The sequence below is a fragment of the Aptenodytes patagonicus genome, chromosome 8, assembly GCF_965638725.1.
Source record: "Aptenodytes patagonicus chromosome 8, bAptPat1.pri.cur, whole genome shotgun sequence".
NCBI lineage: Eukaryota > Metazoa > Chordata > Aves > Sphenisciformes > Spheniscidae > Aptenodytes > Aptenodytes patagonicus.
This window is the reverse complement of record NC_134956.1, coordinates 19,514,846-19,536,621: the sequence shown is the minus strand read 5'-3', so window position 1 is coordinate 19,536,621 and position 21,776 is coordinate 19,514,846. Positions and strand designations below refer to the sequence as shown.

At 46.1% G+C, this 21,776-nt stretch overlaps 1 protein-coding gene across 1 annotated transcript in view; it reads right to left on the bottom strand.

Moving 5' to 3' along the window:
• LOC143164334 (uncharacterized) overlaps window positions 1-18,139 on the bottom strand; it is a 33,344-nt gene extending 15,205 nt beyond the window's left edge. Inside the window, exons 1-7 of the mRNA XM_076346798.1 lie at window positions 17,995-18,139; window positions 14,720-14,879; window positions 12,950-13,083; window positions 11,749-11,981; window positions 4,356-4,592; window positions 2,864-2,941; window positions 1,393-1,609 (exon numbers count right to left, since the gene is read on the bottom strand). Of these exons, the coding sequence (XP_076202913.1) occupies window positions 1,393-1,609; window positions 2,864-2,941; window positions 4,356-4,592; window positions 11,749-11,981; window positions 12,950-13,083; window positions 14,720-14,879; window positions 17,995-18,139 (1,204 nt within the window). The remainder of the gene's footprint in view (window positions 1-1,392; window positions 1,610-2,863; window positions 2,942-4,355; window positions 4,593-11,748; window positions 11,982-12,949; window positions 13,084-14,719; window positions 14,880-17,994) is intronic.
• Window positions 18,140-21,776: the final 3,637 nt, after the last annotated feature.

Below are 21,776 nucleotides of genomic sequence, written 5' to 3'. Positions count from 1 at the left end.
TGACCTCTCCGACTGCATTTTGTAACACCCCCTCACCTCCTCTGGGCTTGCAGCCCACCGGTGAAGGAGCAGAGATGTAGGGCAGCCATTGAAGGATGGATGATCAAACTCCTACTGAAAATGCCCTGGAGAAAAGTTAAGTTAGTTTTCAAATAGGCTGTTGGCATCCAACGTCTCATGGCTCTATCAAGTAACCCATTTCTATCTGAATAGCTCTACTTGATATGCAGGATCTCACTGTGAAAAAATGTCCAAAAGGCAAGTTAACTTGTAGGGCACAGCTACTTTGCGCCAAGACCATATGGCTTCAGTGCATAAGAAAATGAAAAGCTTCAGGGAAGGAGGGACCAGATGACTCAAGAATTTGTAATAGGAGCTGGACACTTTCTATTCCAGGTTGTCGGGATCAGACCGGCAATCAAAGCTTTAACCAGTACACTGATACTCAGTGTAAAGTGTCCCCTGCTTACTAGAGCTGGGATCGTACAGATGGGGACTTTTTAAGATGTTCTCTGTGGAGGCTCAGGTGGTATCAAAACCAGAACTGAACCATTCCTCACCATTCCTCACATTGATTGAGACTGGGTGATAGAAATACATCTGCAGGGGCTGGTTTTGCTGGAGAATATGGTTTCCAATGGCCCAATCCCTTTCTGAAGTCAGAGTGGAAACAAATACTGGTGACTTAATCCAAACAGGGATGTGAAAATTTCCTGGGTAAAACTCCGTCTTTAGAGGCAATGAAGTACTGAACTTCGAAAAAGGCTCAGTTGTAATCTCACAAAAGGAATTATAAAATGAGTAACACTTCCTTTCTTTTCTCATTAAAAATATATTTCCAGTTTTCTTTTTCCCCCTTTACAATTGCAGTTTAGCATGACTCCAGGGGGAAATTCAATTTTATGTTACATTTTCTGGTTTTACTGCTAAAATAGAAGTGGCTTGTAGAGGATTTTACCTCTTGTTTGGGATTTTAGTTATTATGTCTATTAGTATTTTGTTCCTATATCTGATCTTGCATGTTTGAAAGAACTATAGATGGGGGTTTCAAAAATGACTTTGCTTCAGTTTGAGGGCACAATGAGAGATTTAGGTTGACAATATCTCTACCCAGTTTTGGTGTTTTGGCTCATGGTCCAGACATTAGGTATAGAAGAGGTGCCAGGGAGGGGATACGTGCTAACGAGTTTGTAGACCATGTCTGTCATCCACCCTTAGTAAAGCCTGAGGTGCCTTGGCTGCTGCACGATCTACTATGAGGAACATCAGGGCTGGATGAAAAAGAATTGCACCGCAGAGACAGGGTCAGGTTTGAAACAAGGAAAGCAGCCCATTACAGCACCCGTCACCGGGTTGTGTATAGCAGGACCGGCAGGTCAGTCTCGTGCTTACCTTTGAGGCTGAGCTCACACACCACCGCTTCTGCCTTTGCAAGGACCAGATCCACAACGGCTACTTTAGCACCGGCTTCCCCCAGTGCGTGAGCAAAGGCTCTTCCAATTCCCTGCCCTCCGCCTGTGACATAGGCCACCTTGCCATCCAAACGCAGCCGGTCAAGGATGCGGCGCCTGTTATAACCCCAGAAGACATCATCCCTCACCACTTCTTTCTAAAACAAAAACATACATACATTGCACAGTAAGGTACAAAGCTCAGTAAGCGATAGCTATGAAGGACTCTGCCTGTGAGAATGAGGTGGGAGCACGAACAGGGATCCACGTCTTCTTGGCCCATTATTTAATACAAAAGGTATGACTAATTCAAGCCAAAAAGCATCCTTATCCCCACAGATGCGAGCCTCAATAGGAGCACTAAGGTGCAAGACAATGGAGCAGAAGGGCTGTGGTTTGGGGAGATACACCGACCACTCCACTTACATGAGAGTAGGGTATGGTATTTTCCGACCCGGCTTCCCATGAGAGATGGGTCAGGTACAATGTCTTAGAAGATGACTGATTAGGTTGTCCAGTTATTTCACCCCCAGGGCCCAATCCTGCCCTCAGGCTCAGCTGGCGCCAGGAAGGCACGGAGGCTAAGAACAAGTTTCCAAAGGCAGGATTTGGCTCAAGTGGAGTGCAATCAAAACATCTTCACAAGGCTAGTGCGCAAATAAAGATACCAGCCAGTAACTTACACCAAGCTGTCATCTGATCAGCTGCCATACATCATTTCCCCCTGACTGGAATCAAAATGGAAAATACAAGATGTTTAAAATACTGGGTTTGAAATGCCAGGAAATGCCGGTGGGTGTAGCTTTGGGAGCACTCAGGAACTGCAAAACAATCAAGATGTTTGGGTCTGGATTTACCGAGTTAGGCCATTATGATTCCAGATGGGAATTTCATTACAGCTGGATGATGCCCGCTACATAAAATGGAGAAAGATAAAAGCACCATCTTTTCCACAGGACAAGCAAAATCTAAGGCCATGAAAATATTAAGCTCAGAGACCATAGGAGGGCATCGCATGCTGCCTTTGGGCAAAACAAGACTGCTGCAGAAATATTGCATTGGTTCATTACAGCTGGGCCCCAGCTCCATCTGCCCACACTCCCCTGCATGGGATGGACCAAAGAGCACCGGGCACAGACACCCGGCGAGCAGCACGCCAGCTGCGCCAGGGATTTATCACAGCACCAGCGTGGCTGATCCAAAAGACTTTGCAAGGAATCAGCATTTAATAGCTTTAGTGTAACCCTGGACTAGTGAGGCTAATACGTGCCAAGCCCTAAGCTGGTAAGTCCATGCTGCACAGCACCACGGCACGACAGAATGGGAGTTTGGGCTCTTGCCACCAAACCCCTGGAAATTATTTTGTCACTGTCCTCAGCAGAGTCAAAATTTTCCCAGAAAGAAATACACACCTTGGATTCAATCACTGCATCTGGAGGTGCCAGGCTCCTTCGAATGATGCTCAGTCCGCTCCGCACAGGTAAAATTATCTGCAAATATGACGTATACACACACAGTTCTCAACTGCTTTGTACCTGGCTTTCTATTACCCGAATTCAACTAATATGAAGGATAGTCCTTCCTTCCTTAGGCCACAGTACCTTTTCTCATACTGCTATTCTTTAGCCGAAATTCCTTCCAACACAAATATGTCAGGCATTTGTACTTGCTCACGTTCCTCTTCCAAACTCACGGCTTCCACAAATGCCAGGAAAAAAAATGCAATTTTGTCTCTCCGTTTTCTAAATCAGTGCCAGCTGCTGAGGCTTCTGGATTTCCACTGCCTGGCTAACGCTGTCATGAGGATATACCAGTCTTATTCTTGGAGCTCAGCAAACCATAACAGCAACACTTTGGTGTTCTTCAGCATTTGCTAGAACATCTGTCCTGCACCCATAGATGAATGTCAGTAGGTTTTGCCACCTACCTTCTCTGATACCATTATCACATTTCAGTGAAAGCTGCACTCAGTGTTGGAGATTCAACACCAATATCAATCTTTTAGAACATTAGATATGGAAACAACAAGCTATTTGTATCCATTGAATGGCTCACAGTAAGATTCAGGGCATGGAAAATTGTCATTAATTTTTCCTCTTCTACAAAGAAAAGCTGTTGCTACTGGTATGTTGATGATGCAATAAATACAGAATCACAGGAGGCACCTCTAGAGGCTGTCTGACCTGCAGATAGACAAAGACCTTAAGCCTACGAGGCACGTACCAAAACCTCCTGGGCAGGAGGTATGGCAGGCGGGAGCATGGGAGGGAGGTGGCAGACCTCGCCTGTCCCACCACGGGACCAGCCTTACAGTGCAGAAGGGCAGGCAGGGATCCGGCCATCCTCGATGGCTCCCCTCAGCCACAGCAGCCCCTCTGCCACCCCAGTACGGCCGTGGCACAGAAGTAAGCTTTGCAGGCTGGCGGCTACTGCCCTGGGGTAGCATCATTCGTGCCTGCTTTCAAAGCCCTGAAGGATATTTGTTTAATTTTGCCTCTAAAACCATAGCATATTTTTTATGCACCCTGTTACTTCTTTTTTTTTTTTCCTCCTGCTGGAGTAGGACTTTGTTGACTTCTATTGTGCTGGTGATGCCCTACAGCCTCCAGAGCCTTTAAAGCGGAGCCGGTTCCTTGGTTGTACTGTAGAGCTGATTATTCACTCTTAAGTGCTCCACTTTTATCTTGCCTTTAACACTGTGTATGATGTAGACAGAGAGTAGGGACCATTTCTGAATATAGAAGCTCATACACAGAGCTCAAGTGAGGTGAATTATAATAAAATTTGAGTTCATTTTAGGTCCCCTGGATAATGACACCAACAAAAGAAACATTTTTAAAGAGTACTTTGCAAAATCCATAGATACAGTACCACGGGCACCTTAACCAATTGCATTGCACTAACCTGCTCAACACGAGGATCTGAATTAATCACTGTATTTAATTTTCTGACAGCTAGTACATTTTCATCAGATATGTTCTCCAGGTAGACTTGTCCTTTTATGAGTGCATTCTCTACACAGATCACTCCATCCATTCTCAGCAAGTGGTTATCCATGACAAAGCTGTAGTAGTTAACAGCGTTCCTTTGATCAGCATCAATAAAGACTATATCAAAGTGCTCGTCCTCAGCATGTAATGCCTGGAAAAAAATTATGTTGGAGAAAACACTAATTATTTACCTGAAAATTTAAAGTCTTGCCATTAAAATGTCCTTTATATAAAACCCAAAACAGAAGGAACCCTGTTCTTTTAAAGTAACATTGCTAGAAGTACTTCTGGAGATCTTGGGAGTTTTCTATGCTTTGCAAACAATTCTTCAGCAACGCTGCTGCCCAAAACTCTGAACCTCTCAAAGAAAATCAGGATATAAAAGAGGATGGCTCATCCCAGCTTGTGAAGTTGAGAGTCACAGCAGGAACATCTGCATATCTAGAGTCAAAGGGAATTGTTCCATCAGGGTATGGGAGAGGACTGGCATCAAACCCTGCAGCTGAGGTGCTGCAATAAGTTATCTCTTCTCAAAAGAGTAACTATCAACAAATTGAAGAGTGGTGATTATGTCAGTCTTTGGGAAAAAGAGGCATAAGGCTGATCCTGGGAATTGCAAACTACTGAGTCCCCACTTCAGTAGCAGGAAAATGGTTGAAATCCCAATTAATAACAGAATTGTAAAGCACATAAAAGAACAGGTCATGATAGAGATAAAGCAGCACAGCTCCTGTGAAGGAAAATGATGTTTCTTTAATCAAAAAAAATGCTTTGGATGGCTCCGCAACAGAGAGGATAAAAGAGAACTGGCTGCTATCATCTAATTGGATTTTCAGAAATGTGGCACACCTTCCCTCCAAGCAGGCTGCTGATGATAATGTATAAAAGTGTTGATGGATGACCAGATGGGAGCCTTTACAGCCTTCTCCTGTGGCAGTTAATGCACTCGCTGCCCAAGAGGCTGCTATGGAATATTTCAGATTCCATCTGGGACTATTTAACTGCATCTGTGTGCGTTGCAATGAAACAACAGCTCATCCACCTATCTCCGCAAGCAGAAAAGCTTTCAAGTCTTGGCATTTCGAGTGAAAAGAGAAACAATTATGTTTTCCAGAACTCACTGTTTCTACCACAACTTTTAACAGCACTTCTTGCATCCAGATTTCCCTTTTGTGTTTGGAGACACTGTGCACAATGAGTGATGAGCGATCCCCTGAGATGTACGAGAGAAAGCATCAATAACAAATGGCAACAGAACGTGAAAAACTAATTTGTTTTCAGGAGTGAGGTTGATGGCTCCCAAACAGAGATTTCAGGAGCCTTTCTGAAGCAGGGAGCGCGTCATTTAGACAAGGAAATAGCGGGAAGTGGATCATTCAAGCTCTGAATTACTCTATTGTGCAAACTGGTGTCATTGTGGGCTTGTTAGTGGTTAAGAAATTAAGCCTGCCTGAGAGCCTGGATAGTCACACTTAACTGCAGATGCTTGATAGCACAGAAGCTCTGCCAAAAGCATTCATGAGTCTGCATTTAGGACACCTTTTGATACTACACTATAATGAAAGAAGACATTAAGGCCAAATATATGCTGGTTTATAATAAATGTAGCAGAAACTGGGACATCTGGTTTCCTGGGATTCATCTTTTCATTTCATGACCAGTACGAAAATTTTGCCCTGGTTACCTCTTGAGCTGTATTGGGTGAAAGCAGCAGGAACATTTTTGCTACTGTGGAAGAGCATCTTATATCAGGTTGCAACTTAGCCAGTCTGGTCAATGTAGATACTTCATGAAAGGTCAGAAGATGAAAGCTGGGAGGAGGAGTCCATCGGGAAGAGAGATTAGAGGTCTCGTTCCCCAGGGAGAAGAGCCAAAGCCAAATTCAAGTAATTATTGTGACTTATCACTACTTTCTGTCTTGTAATCTTCCCGGGCAGAGGAGGTGGGGGGCAGACATTCAGAAGCAGATGTGGCCATCTCTGAACATATGTTACTACTGCTCCGTGGTATGGCTCCCTAATGAAAAAGAATCTCACTTTTATGCATTGACTTCATTAGGTCCATATGGAGTTGTGTAGCTCTTTGGATATTAGCTGGACTCCTCATTTCAGCCCTCTTTCTGTACTGTCTACCTGCTGACAGCTTATCTCCTTCTTATCTATCTTCTGATACAGATAAACCACCTTTTAACTTTACAGCTTTCATCCTAGGAGGGTGCCTGTGTTGTATGCGTATCCAGCACATGGCTGTTTTGTCCTTGCACTGCCTGGCTGTGCAAGGCGACCGTTTGGAAGGCATTTCTCTTCTGCCTGTTCATCAAGTCCTGAATGGCCAGCCATGAAAGTCAGTTGGGCACCCTTCATTTTTCTAGATACCGAGTACTAGACACCTATATGGAAATGCCTGAATCACTGCCTTGGAGTTCGTGCTGCGACCCAGTCATCATTTGAGCTTCTTGGTTCCACAGCTTCAAGACTGCTGTTGGGTTTTCCATGTTTAGTTGGAAACAGCTCCAGGCCTAGAAGGGGAATCCATGAAATTCCTTGAACCAGCTTTGCCTCTGGAGCAGCCTCTACACAAAAGGATAACAGCCACAGGAACGGGAAAGTGCTCCATTTCCCGGAGCTCCTTGGCTAGCAGAGCACGGGTCACCTGGACAGGCAGTCACCGTGGCCAGGGTACCACACTGGAGAGGGTTTCCTCACTGCCAGCACCCACTGCTGAACCAAGGAGCCAAAAAAAAAAAGCTGCCCTACTGGTAGCTCTGATTGCGGACCTAAGCACTGGAAATATCAGTGCAACGATGGAGACGAGAGGAGAGCTTACTGCTGTCTTGAAATGGATGAGGGGTTTAAGAGGAGGGATTGACTACCCTTCTCCTCCCAGAGCAGACTGGGCCAGGCCCTGCCTGGGACCTCACAGCACATTGGAGATGCCTTTGTCCTTTGCTAGGAGAGAGGCAGAGCCCAAACGTCTCCAACTGTGAGGAAAGCTGAGATCCAGAAGGAAATAATCTGCCTGCAAAATATCCTGCTGAAACTAATTTCCTGAATGTTTACAGTGCAATCTCTGCTCCTTGCTACAGAGGCATCATAGACGGTAACAGATGGCAACAAGAAGTGTCTTAATTCAGAGCAAACTTGGCTAAAATTAATGCTTTTGCTTACAGTGAGTCATTGACTTCCTTTGGGATTAAAAGAGAAAAAAAACTTGTAGCGCTGCATTGCACAGAGGAGATGCACCAAAAGCAAGCACGAGAAAGGGCACAGCAGCACTGTTGACGAATACAGCAAAAGATCAGGGAGAGGACAGCCCAAATAAAAACATGAATGAATCTTCTGCCAAAGCTGAGAGAAAACCTGATTGGAGTCCTGATCAGAGACAACACTCTTTCATAAGGCACATACAAACTCAATCAGAAAAAATGACTGTCCAGTTCCTTTGATATGGATCATACAGTCAGCACATTTGTAATAAAGATGTACTCAAAACTTATTACCTTCCCTATGCCTTGTTCTTGACCTAAATGTAATAGCAATCCATCCTTAGGGTACATAGAATACATGAAAAAGTACAGCTTCCTTTTAAAACACCATTAGAATATTTTACTGTATGTGGACATACACTCTTGTTACTCCTAAATGCTATTCTATTGAGTACAGTTTATATTCACCGGCAAAGCTAAATCTCTAGGGAAGCTAGAGAGGGAATGCAATTTCTAGTAATAACAGCTCACAACAGTGAATACTATCCACTTATCCCCACAATTTCCAGCTATTTTGGACTCCTTTCTGAATTAACCTTTCATATCAAAAGGAGCAATTCTGCACACTAGAGACTCCGACACAATTTCATGCATAATTTATTCACTCAGTTCAACATTAAACGCAGAGTCCTTGACTTTGTCAAGGTGGATTCTGTTGGCAGACTTCACAAGCAGCAAAACAGGAGAAATGAGATCTGCAGCTCAACCTCTTCACCTATTCTGTCTGATAAACGGAGGGAAAAAAGAAAAAAGAAAACCCCAACATGCTTATACAATGCCCTGCAATCAGCAGAATCTGCTGCAAACACGGTGTTATTTTTTGTGTTGCGTTTTCGATTTTAAAATGGAAGTATCAAAATCATGGATGGGAATAATTTCTTGGTAGTTTGCATTCCCTCCGGACTCAATCCTGCATCCATTGTTCAACCAAAAGTCCACTGGGAATTAAAGGAAGCTCTTTGTGCAGGATCAGGCCTCTTGTTCACAGCTGATGCATGGCAAAGCATGTTATTCAGGCACAGCATGACAGAGTTTAGGCTTAAAGAGCTTGTTGGGAAAGGTTTTTAAACGCTGGCCCAGCACACATTGAAAAGGTAGCTAATTCCCACTGGAAGTACCTGTATCAAAGACTGAACCCAAGGAAAGGCTTCCCCTCAGTCCACATTTCAAAATATTATGCAAAAATCACTGTGGTCACTGGGCACAGAGGCTTGTGCCATGGTGTATGTGAACTACGTGCTTTGGTGGGGACCTAACCTAGCTTGGCAGCCCGTCCCTCACGCGTGGGAAAGGTGGATTTTTTTTCCATCATGCCCTCAGGTACCAAACGAACCCCACTGTGCACCTGAGCTCTGCAGCTCCTGTCTGGTATTTAGCATCCTTTGACAGCTCAAAATCCCAGATGTTTTGCAGCTGGCTCTGGTCTGGGACAAGAGACAGGGAACCTGGCCATCCCCACCAACGCTATGTGGTAATGCAAAGGAGCAGAAAGAGGCTTCGGAAACCCTGGTCAAGGTGCCGCTATGGACTGATGTGCTGCCTTTGCACTGCTCTCCGCTCGCTCACAGCCCTGATGAGCCGCGGTTGTAGGTGGAAGAGCCAGAGCCACGTGGGTCCCACAAAGGCCCCGCTGTCTGAGGTGCGCAGGCACAGATGTGTCACATCCTTGTGGCAACTGCTGCAACATCTGGCAGCTTTCCCTGTAAAGGGCATGGATGGATGCAGCACTGGACACATCCTGCAGCGCTTGGATGGTACCCTCTACCCGAGGCTAGTATGTAACTCTTGGGTGGACTAGGGTTACACCAGAAGTGAGAGTACATTGTATACCTTCTGGCAGTTTGGACTTTCTGAATCATAGCTTCATGCAGCAGAAAAGGACTTCCCTGACAGGTAGTGTTATTTATAGCTCATATGACATTTTTGTGCTTTGAAAGAGCCAGCGCAGCGAGGCAAGTCTTCTGCTCCCAGGAGCTTGCACTGCTGCAAAAATCTGAGGAGCAGCAGACAAGCAGAAATCCTGCCCTATCGCACTCGGCTTGGAAGCAGAATTCAACCATAGTCACCACAGCAAGAAAGCTGCAGCAGGCACTTCCAACGAGCAAGTGGTGAGTGACCATCTCTGCCCTCTAATTTCTCTAGAGGGACAAGAATGAAACCAAGGGCTGCAGACACCATAGACAACAAAGACAATCGTTGCCAGAGCCAAGCTCCAGCTCTCCTGAATCTCACCACGCTTTTCAACAAGTGTTAGCAAGCTCTGCGCTAGACCAGCCTCCCTGCAGACAATGGCGGGCAGAAACACTGTTGTTCTCCACCTCTTCCATGAAGCTGAGCTGTGATAGCTTGGCTGTGCCATCCCCAGCCCATCTCCCGCCTGTGACTGCCTCGTCTCCCTGCCTTTCAGGATGCCCACGTGGCAGCAGAGGAAGCCTGCTTGGTCTCCAACCTAAACTGGTCGTCTTTAGGAGGAAAAAGGCAGCATGCTGTTCACAGCCTGAGCCTCTTCCGTGCATCCAGGTGTGTTCCCACATGGCTGCCCCACTCCAGCCGGGCAAACCTCAATGATCCCAAAATGCAAAGGCACCAGAGAGACCACAAACTGCATTGCTTCATCATTTACAGCCATCGTGGATTAAGACCTGTAGGACAATCCTGATTGTCCTGACGCCAATGACAAAATATCTGTCAGGTTGAGCAACAAAAGTTCAGAGCCCAGTGCAGAAATCCTGCACAGAGAGGTTTCCCCAGCGCTGGGATCTCTCCTGCCAAACACGAGCATCTCCGCTCTCATCAGCTCCAAGAGCTATTTGAAGCTCTGAGTACCTGCAGAACTGGGGTCAGGATGTGCCTTCGCATTGCAGTCGGAGGATATAAAATCAATTGCAACATTCTGTTTTAAGGATTTAATTTTCATGTCTTTGCTCCCTTCTTTAATCTCTACACAGCATGTACTCTGCCTGCCTCTAGGTATTTTAATTCAGTCACAGTAAGTCAGTTGCACAGAATGGGCACTAGAGAGCAACAGCAATTCAATTAATTTCACACTCACTGTGGGGAGCTGGGATTTTAAATGCTGCACATTGCAGGTGATCTGTAACGTTTCGTTTATTCATATACTTGGCAAAGCTCTTTGTTTCTTTCTTATCAAACTTGGAGGTCATGAAAGCCAGAGGTCAGAAAGCTCCTGGCCATTTCATTTTAGAAACAAATATGGTACCTGTTAATGCAAATAAATTTGCAATCAAGCTCACACTGATACATCCAGATTGAAAATGGAATCAGATCAAATTGGTTTGCATTAATAATAGAAAGGCTGTATATTTAATGAACCTGGCATGGGCATCACCTGTTAGCGTGCTGGACCTGCAGCAACGTCCTGGAGATCCATAAACTGGAATTAGACGTGAGACTCCTCTAGATGCTGGCAATCATAAGCTTTTCTCTTTCTTGGGACAAAGTCACTAGTCAGAATGAAACAAATATAGCTAACGCATTTGCCCGTCGGAAGGTTATCACATTGCTCTGGAAGTGAGAAACTTGGGGGCTAATTGCCCGCAGTGTTTTCAGTGGGGGGAAAGAGTGAGAGGTTGTGGTTGAATTACAAACTTCTTCAGGACTTTCCCAATTCTTGTGAATACCGGGAGCAAGCTGTCCTTCTCGAGAGCTGGCTCAGCAGGGCACAGATACGCTCTTCCAGCTTGTTATATTTGGAATTAGAGACCCTGAAACAAAGCCCACCCACATCAAGTAAAACTCTGCCATTGAAGCCTACCGAGCTACATTTCGAGCTTGTGATTCTTCTGATCAAAGAGCTGCAGTATTTTAGTTAAAAAGGAAAAAAACCTATCTTGTATGACAGAGCTGTCCCATATACATTGTAATGAATAAGAAATAACTCCAGTGCAAGAGTGTGTTCACATATTTGCAAGCAAACTAGGGTCACCACCCAGCATTTTGCGGGCAGGTAATAGGACCTGCCCGAAACTCTTTAATCTGCTCTGCACAAGAGCTCTCAAACTCCCCTTCCAGTAGACTTTACCTCCAAAGTGTCTGCCGTTGGTCCCACTCGCATGCTTATCTTTTTACCATCTGAAGAATAATCAAATGCTTCTTGGCTGTTCACTCCAAGATACGGCACTTCTGCACATGCAAGGATTTTGCCATCATCTGGCAATTCTTCTGCGATAGCAAGGATACTGTAACCTTTAAGCTTGCCAATTAATAAAATCTTCCTGGCTTTGATCATATGAACAAACATCCTAAAAATTTGGCCTGTTGAAAGACAAGAATGAAAAATTTAAAAATAAAACCATAGGAAAGACTGTACCCTGTTCACAATGAAAATTAAATGTACCTTTTAAGTGATCATTAAAAAAAAAAAATCTAATCTTAAAACACTTTCAAATAAGGGTTTAACAACAGAATCTGACAAAATTTCATCTAAAATGCAGCTAAAAGACAACAGAATAAAGGGACTGGTTTTAAATGTAGAACCTTTATCATCAATGCTGCTATTGTTCAAGTGCTTGTTAAATAGTGCTTGAAATATTGCATATTTTAACATTCCCCCCATATGAAAATGGCTTTAAGATGTCTCCATATTCTTTCTGGAACCCGGTTAAAAAAAAAATCACTACATTACCTTGCATTTGCTCTTAGAGTCATTATCCCTAGACAGCACCATCATTTAAGAAATTTATCATCAGTGGTGTCCTTCGAACAATGTATTAGTGTAATACATTATAAGAGTACTTCACTGTGATGATATATTACTCAAAAGATGGGAACATCTGGGAAGAATGAATCTGGGAATAGATTTAGTGTAATAGGCTTTATATGGGGATACAAGCCTGGGTATTGCTACTTGAAAAGGTACAGTGCTTGGCCACAGGCCACCTCCACGGCAAAAGCACGAAAACCCCTGTCAGATACCACTAAAGCCAAACCAGCATGATTTTTCCCTTCCTTCCCCTTCCAGTGAGGACGATGATCTCTTTGCTGCTCACTAAGGGATGGGGCTGGCACTGTGAATTAAAGCACTCACGACCGCGTGCACGGGCACAAGGGCACGGGAGGCAGGGGACAGGGAAAATTCATGCAAAAGGAAGATCAAAGCCTACAGAAAGTTCTTATCTTTCTTTTTAAGTAATTTTCCACATTTTCTGAGCATTTCCATGGCATTCATCCTTTCCCCACTCAAGACAGAGTAGAGGATGATGAACTTCAGTGATGACCTTTACACCAATCTGGTGCAATTTTTCCCTCTTGGTTGACCAACTTGCCGTTCAGAGAATCAGGGGCACGTTCTTCCTGCAGCCTAACTCTGGTTTCAGTTCCTCCAGCGTCCCCTGGGCCGTGGTCAGGTGAAGTTTTTCTGGAAAAAGAAAGAAATTTCAACATTATGGTAACAACCAAAATCTGAGTATCTTGCATAAAAAACAGCAACCAAGAGGCAACTCCTGGAAAAGGTCCATCTGTGCATGAGCATGAAAAATTAGCCCAGAAGCATTACAAATATCCCTAAATTACAGTCCTAAGAGGACCTAGCTTGGCAATAGGCCCGTCTCGGTGCTGGCAGCCACTCCAGCCACAGGGGCTTGGGAAGAAGGGGTTGTGGGACCGAAGGACAGCGTTCCCCACTGCTCAACCCCAAATCTTTCCCATTTCCAGTTGGTCCCAGACAGGTGTCTCTCTATCTGCTGGTTTGGAGTAAATGGCTCCAGCTACCCTGGCCAGGTTTTGTTCAGCTCCAGGGGATATTTTTTTCAGCCAAAGAAAGGTTTCATTGCAGAATAGGGAAAAAAACGTAAAATCTAAAATTTTTTGCAAGACAGGAAAAAAATGGCTTTCCTCACAAACTGCTGAGAAAAGCAGGGTATCTCCAGATGCTATTTCACAGAAGCCAGGCCTGTGACAACGTCTCTGGATGAAGTGAGATGCTACCTATTACAAAGAGAAGGGAATATACGACTGGAAGAAGTCCATAGCCTGCAGACAGGTTAGATTACCCTATCTGAAGAAAGTAACCACCAGAAATGGCTGGTGATACTTCTGCAAGTCAGAATGCAGAGCCATTTCAGCTTCCCCCCCCCCCCAGCATCCCCCACCACTCCTCAGTAAAATGAGAAAGAATTCATAACCCGTGTCAGCCACACTCAGATAATCCAAGACTTAAAGAGTAGAACATTTCATATAACCTCTTTTCTGCCCCTCACAAATGCTTTAACAACTTTAATAAGATAATGTATAGCTATTATCGTACAGCAAGCGTAAGTCAAACAACTATCAGCTATTATTTCAGCAACAGAACGAACGCTCAGCGTTCCCATAATCCACAGCCTGGAACAGTTTACACATTGTCAATTTTAGACAGAACTGGCTTTTTCCACATAGCAAAATGTACACTGATAAATGGGAATTGTTTAGCAGACCCCACACGGCTGGGTAATATACTGTAGCTCAAAAAAGAATAATGAGGGTATCAGTTGGACTTCTGAATTAATGATACCTTAAATTAGTTTAATTAATTAGCTTAGTTACTAGAGTAATTTAGTTAGCAGATTAATTAATGTTGAGCGCTTGGAGATAAAAGCTGCATATGAAGGCTGTTATTACAGGGTGGATCCAGAGGTGCAGGTTTTCTTCATACTTTATTTATCCCAGCACCAATTTGATCCAGGGGCTCGTTCTCTGAGCCTTTCAGCAGGCACTGCGTGGAGGCTGGCTTGCTGATTTTTCACAGGATATGGTCCAACACAGGGTCAATAGTCAACATCTTCCAAAACTTAGAGTTAGGACTTTTTGTCCTCACCTCCTCTCCTCGAGGCCAAAGGTACACACAGACACGCACAGGTCCGCGCACACTTTGCTATATATTTGGGTGCAGTTAACTCTCATTCTTCTTCCTTCCACTGTCCCCCACGTTTATGGCACATTCTGAACAGAAAATCTGAGAACATATTCATACAATCACAGTCAAAAAGCACAAGGTTACAAAGGAGTATCCGTACCTCTTTGAAGTTGCCATTGCATCCAGGTAAGGGTCTAGTCCAAGAGCAACATCAAGAGCTTTTTCTAAGTAATTCTTGAGCTGTTCAGGAACACGAGAGTCATTGAGGGCTATTTCTTTGGCTTTGAGAAGGTTCTCAGCAATGAGTCCAGCTGGGGTTTCTGAAATGGAAAATAAAAGGAAGAACAATTTTGTAACTGCTCAAATCAGCAGAAGAAGAATTTAGCCTGAAAAAAACAAATGCTTTTTTTTCCATACAAAATACAGGTTTTTGAAGGAATATGAAAACAATCATGGAAATCTTTTCAAACTAAAAAAATATTATACTTCTAATTCATTTTTGTCTCCTGCATTCTCCCTTTTTCCCTCCCCACTGCTGATCCTTTTCTGAGAGGAAAAGAATAGGAATATTTCAGAAACATGAATTTTCACTTTTGAAGCTCTGAGATGAACATCAAACACTGAACAACTGCATATGAAACCTACTCCTCTAGGTAACTTTTTCCTTGGAGAAAACAGAGCGCTTCTCAAACAGCTCTTGCAAAACCAGGCAGATCCTCTCAGGCCAGGACATGCAGGCACCGGGTCTAGCTTTGTAAAAAGGAGGATCTCCACTACCTCCTTGCCAATGGGGTGCATGAGTCCCCCCCAACACGTGTCTGTGCCATGGAGGTTGCTGTGCATAGAGTCTGCAGAGCAACCCACGATGCTCATGTCTGAAATACAATTACACCTGTCCTAATGCAGCCGAACTGACAAATACTCAAATAACAAATTATTGTGCCAAATCCACGATGGCATAATATCAAAAATACTCTTCAACTCATGATTTTTAAGCAGGTGATGTAGCAATCAACCTGGCAGGAACACAACCTCCTAACCCTTCTTCTGCCTTCAACCTGCCACAACAGCTCATGGTGGTGACACACCATCCTGAACCCTCTGTTTCTCAGGTCACAAAAACTATCTGTGCTTGAACCCTTCAGCACTACATGGTAAGTCTCCCAGCATCTTATCACAAGCCAGACCCTGCCAAAAGCTGATTATTCAGGTGGAGAGAGAAATAGTTATGCACAACACAACAACACGTCAGCATTTGAAAGGCTGCGAAAACATCTCTAGGATCAAGATAGCCTATCCTGGGGGCAAAAGCAGTGTTGCCCATGGCACCGTACTTGCCCTGAGACCCCGTATCACCACATGGCAGCAATGCAACGATGGGCCCTGGTGAGCTATGGCCCCACAGACTGAGACGTGGTTCAGAGAAACTCCCCCACTCCTCAAGTGTAAGAGCACATGCTGGGTTACGAAAGCACCGGCGAGACCAGATTTCGGAGACACAGGGCAAGCAGGCTGTGAGTGTAACTAGGGTGGAGCAGATTGCCCCTGGCAGGATTTTATTCCCTATGATAGAAAAGCTGCAGACAACCAAGTGAAGCGGGTGAAAAGAAGACATGTTTCCTCTGGAGGACTTGCCTGGACCAGCCCAGCAGCCATGGGGCAAAGCCTTGTCCATGTGGAACTGTTGTTGCTGCAGGCACCACGTACCCATCCCAGAATGGGTTTCTGGTGGGGTCTTGGACACCACAGAGGGCATCCAGCCACCCCATGGCCTGCCGGCAGAGCTTTGGTATGAAGCCACTGAGAACATCAGAGCATCACCTCATGTAGCCCACTGTGGAGAAAGACTGTACGAAGACAAATGCAACAGCATATTTTAGGAATAGCTTTTTATCAGAAGATCATTAAAGGATCAGACTGCAACGTGGAGATACATGTGTGTCTCTGACTTCTCTGTTCTCCAGTTCTTTCCTATCTACTTAAAATACCACCTTGGATATATTCCCCAGGCACTGGGTCTTATGGGTGTCCTAACCCAGCTTTGGTGGTGGTCTGGTCTCAGCTTCTAGCCAAGTGGTAGCATGAGAGGAGGGTGTTTGTTTTTTTAATGTTTCCTCTGTCTGAGCATTTGAAGAGATACATCTGAGATGGATACACTGAGCCACTACATATCCTCAACGCAGGATGTGAGAATAGTCAAGTCTCCTCATTATGGGTGTGACCACTTCGAGTGCCTCTTTCTACAACTCCCCCGCACACCAAGCTGAAGGGAGATAAAGCAGATGACCCCATCACCAACAGAGCACCAGGGCCTCCAGTTGCTGGGGACCGCTCCTGCCCCTGGTACCAAGGGGCACCATATGAATAAACTCATGTCTTTGGGAATGGGGAAAGGTCTAAACCTCCCCAAAGGTCTGCTTCTCAAAGCAGCATTTCTCAGCTTTCTGTAGCTACTAAGATGACAACTCTGTTGTTTTTTGAGACAACCTCACTGATTTTCATTATCCAAATTACAAAAAAAATACGAAAGCAGATGTGCTGGTTTTGGCTGGGATAGAGTTAATTTTCTTCACAGTAGCTAGTGTGGGGCGATGTTTTGGGTTTGTGACCAAAACAGTGTTGATAACACAGGGATGTTTTCGTTGTTGCTGAGCAGTGCTGACACAGAGTCAAGGCCTTTTCTGCTCCTCACCCCACCCCACCAGTGAGCAGGCTGGGGGGGCACAAGAGGTTGGGAGGGGACGCAGCCAGGACAGCTGACCCCAACTGACCCAAGGGATATTCCACACCATATGACGTCATGCTCAGCATATAAAGCTGGGGGAAGAAGAAGGAAGGGGGGGACATTCAGAGTGATGACGTTTGTCTTCCCAAGTCACCGTTACGCGTGATGGAGCCCTGCTTTCCTGGGGATGGCTGAACACCTGCCTGCCCATGGGAAACAGTGAATTAATTCCTTGTTTTGCTTTGCTTGCGTGCACGGCTTTTGCTTTGCCTATTGAACTGGCTGTATCTCAACCCACGAGTTTTCTCACTTTTACCCTTCCGATTCTCTCCCCCGTCCCACCATGGGGGAGTGAGCGAGTGGCTGTGTGGGGCTTAGTTGCCAGCTGGGGTTAAACCACGACAGCAGACAAAGAACATAAAATATATGTGCATTTTACATGGGAATTGCCAGCCTGGACCAGACTTAGAGGTCATCTAAAGAGCATCATGCTCGTAGCAGTAGCCCAACCTGATGTACGAGGAAGGCAGATTTAGGCTAGCTATAGCAGCCCCTGATTTACATCTCATGCCGATCTCTCGCCATCAGGGGCAGCTTATATCTCTTTCAGCAGTTTTATAATTAATTGCAAGTGCAGGAGTAACCACCCCCTTCCCAGACCATGTTAGTTTGTTGACCTCAGCCCAGCTACGCATTGTGTGAAGACACACTGTCTTTTCGCAGCGTTTTCACCACCACGTGAGCGAGCATCTCCGGGCTCCTGCCGTACAGCTGCAGGATGCTAGAGGTCGGAATCTGCTCGTCCTCCCTACCAAGCACTCTGAGGCTTTTTGTTAATTTAGGGGAAAAAAACATGTTTCTAATCCATGTCGGATTTTAGTAATCATTATGTTACATTTCTGGATGAGTAACAGACAAGGATCCCCTGTCACTCAAGGGGGAGGAAAACAAGATTTACCTCCAGCTGTTTTGTAACCTGTGTTATAACACCAACCTCAAGCGCCAAGAAGTGCTACCAGGGAGAGAGAGCATGCAGGGCATGCCAAGATCAACTCTATATCTAAGATTATACAATCTTTCCGGGAAGTGCTGCATTTTTTGCAGCCTGATGATGCTTTGGGCCAACAGCAGAGGTCAGAATTGCCTTCGGTTATGCAAGCACCCGACAAGTCAGAGCAGAGCTCAGGGCTGGCTGCCAGGCCCGGCCAGGCTGTGCTCAAGGCTCTGAGCGCTAAGGTGAGTGAAAATTTATGTAACTTTTTTTTTTTTTTTAATGTTACTCCAGGAAAAGTGCTTCATTTTTAGTGCATAGTTTTGCACAACCCCAGCAAAGCTGCTGGACCGTATTAAGCACCAACCTAAATTGCCTGGTTGCCTCCCCATGGCTCTATCTATGCACAGACACCGCTCTCCCTTTCCCATTTAATTGTGCATCATCTTCATGCATACAAGGAAAAAAAAGAAAAAAAGGGGGCTCACTCAGAGGAGGAAAATGCTGCCAGGTGCAAAGGAGGAGTTCAAGCCCTACCATGAAAGAGCAGGAAAGGGCTGCTTTAAGCCTCCAGCAGCTTCATAAAAAAGATAAGGTGGCAGTTCTTAAAACGGACCACAGTTGCCAGCAGGATGGTTCCCAGCATCTTCCTCGGTAGACACTGAGAGCGCAGTCAGCCTGTTTTACAACGAAGCTGAATAATAGACTGCAGCTTCTACTTCTTCCAGAATCAGGCACTTTTGGTTCAAGTCAGGAAGAGTCAGGATTGCAGGAGGGGCTGTACGTGGGGGATATTAGCGTCCCCTGAGCAGGCAGGCAGTGCAGTGCCATGGGGGGACACGCTGCTCCAGAAGTGAAGTTAAACTCTGCAGCTTGGGCTTAGATGGCACTTTTTGGGTGGGGGAGCTCAGCCAGGAAAGGGGAGGATGCTGTACTGTTTTTGCAAAAAGCATGGAGACAAGCACACAAGGCAGTCTGGATTTGGCAAAAACAAAGCGAAGATGCCACATCTAAAGATGCAGGACCAGACCTTTGGTTCTCGTTTTTGGGCTATCCTCATTTCACCTTCCAGCCTCTAGATCAATTTTGCAGCCCCAGCAATGACTTCCAGAAGAGCTCTCCTTCCCAGCCAGGGCAAAGCACTGAACCTGATCCACACGAACACCGTGCTGCCAGACAGCTTAGTGCTCAGGTGCCGAGTGCTTCGGCAGGAGCTGCTCGGCACTAAACACTTGGAAATCCAGTCTGATAAAATCTTCCCAAACAGTTCCAGCCATCATATTCACCAAGGCACCTCGGGCACCGACAACAGCTTATCACAACACTCACCACTTCATCTTAGTGTGTAAATACACCTCAGCTGTTGCATTTTACCAGGCAACCCTGTTTATGGAAACGACAACGCAATGCTCAAGCTGTTTCCTTACCCCACCAGCACCCTGCATACAAAACTGCAGCCTCTTAGGAGACCCCTATGCTACTGCTTGACCCAAATACATTAAACCCAGCTGTGATGCATGCCCATCGTATGGACAGAGCTGTAGCAGAAGGAAGCAGGAGCGTGGTTGTGGGACACCTGGGGCTGCTCGGTGGCTCCAAACCCACCACCCATGAGCCCGGGCCGGGCCATGCACCGGGGCATAGGCATGCCGTAGCCCAGATGGGGCTGAGAGAGGGCTGGCAGCATGGGCCAAACCCGCCTGCCTGGCCATGAAACATTTCAAGGGGTCCTGAGCAGAGCCAGGCGGGTTCAGCTTAATTTATCAGCTTGGCCTCAGCATCGGTAGTGCCAGAGCCTGCAGCGAAGTCAGCAGCGACAGCAAGGGGAGAGGTAGCAGCTTTGGGGTGGAGCGGGAGCACGAGGAGGAAGAGGAGGAGGGGGAGGAAGCAGCCAGGGTGAGGAAGCTGCTGCCCATGGCAGGAACCAGGGTGCTAAACTCTGCCTGAACTTCAGGGGAGGGTGAGGAAAACATCCGCCGGTCGACACATTTTCTACAGGCTGTACTGCTGGAAAAGAAGTAGAAAAGCTGGATGCTCCCCAGTGCTCCTCTGCTTACATTAGGGAAGCTCCGGAGTCACTGGCAGAGAGTAGGCAAAGCATACATTTATTTTCATACATAATAAAGGATGCTGTGTGCGGCAGGAATAAACGGTAACCACTGACAGTTGGATCCAAAGCCCAAGGCAGTTGAGGGGAGTCTTTCGATAGCTTCAATGGGCTTTAGATCAGGCTGTGAGAGAACAAAGTCTCTCCGTTCAGAGAAGCCTGGATTCCCACACACAGCTGTTGATTTTAAAAAAGGCAGCAAACATCTCGCTGTGTGCCACACCAGGCACACGTGGCTATCACAGAAAGCACCAAGGCAAGGTTAAAGCTGCAGAAAAAATATTTATAAAACAAGCATCCCAATCCATCAGAAACTAGTCACAGCCAAAGCTCTCTTGGCACTGTGACTGTCCACCTTCCCACCCACCCCTTTCTCCTGGGAGCATCCTCCTCCGTCCACTTCAGGTTCCTGCAGACGCACCTCCCCTGCTCAGCCTCGAACTCCTCTTCCCAGTAAACCCTTCCTCTGCTCCTTTCTGCCAAGCCACAGAGCCTGCAGATCACATCTCTGCGGGGCAGTGGGGGACCCAGAACTGGGATATCACACGGTGTCCCTTCTTGTCACACCATCTCTCCTGAAGCTCCCCACCCCACATAGGGAGTTTACCTGCAGGATTATGCATGTTGCTTCTTGTCCCCCAGCCTCAAAGGATGCTGCTGTGGGTTTGCTGCCTCCGCAGAGCAGCGCATCGGTGCTCAGGTGTCCGTCGAGGGGATGGGCTTCTCCGCCTGCGATCACCTGGGCAGAGCCCCAACCCCGGGGAGAGGCTGCACAGGGAGGATGGCCCCGGGCTGGGGCTGCACCCGCTGCACCTGCACTTGTGTGCCCCCACCCAGAGCACAGGCAGCGGGTGAGATCCAACAGCATCCGACATGAAAAAAGAAAAAAGAAAAAAAAAAAAAAAGCTGACTTTCAATGCCTTCACTTTACGTAAGAGTAATGTTCACATCCTGACCTCAGGAAGTTGCTGGCTCTCAAGGAGGTAATCGGCAGTTTCATAACCTTCTGGTTACATAGCACATACATGTGTCCCAGCTAAACCATCAGGTATGAGGCCGAAAAAGTCCCAGGACTTTGAACCCTAGATTATCTACAAGTGGTCCATAGCTATGAGGTCACCGCTGCCCCACACAGCCAAACATTGGAGCACCCCCTGCTCTCGGGTTCAGCTCGGAGGCCAGGTCTCTGCATGGGTTGGGGGAGGTTGTGTCACATGGGTACCAGTGGTCCTGCACCCCCAGAAGGAGTCCCAGGAATGCACTAGCTGGAGGAGGCATCAGGAGGAACCAGTGGGAACATCCAAGGTATCCAAAAGCCTAAGCTGGCCTGCAGCAGAGTTGGAGCAGGAAAGGCTGGTGAGGAATTAAAGCAAAGTAATTAAAGAGCATGTGAT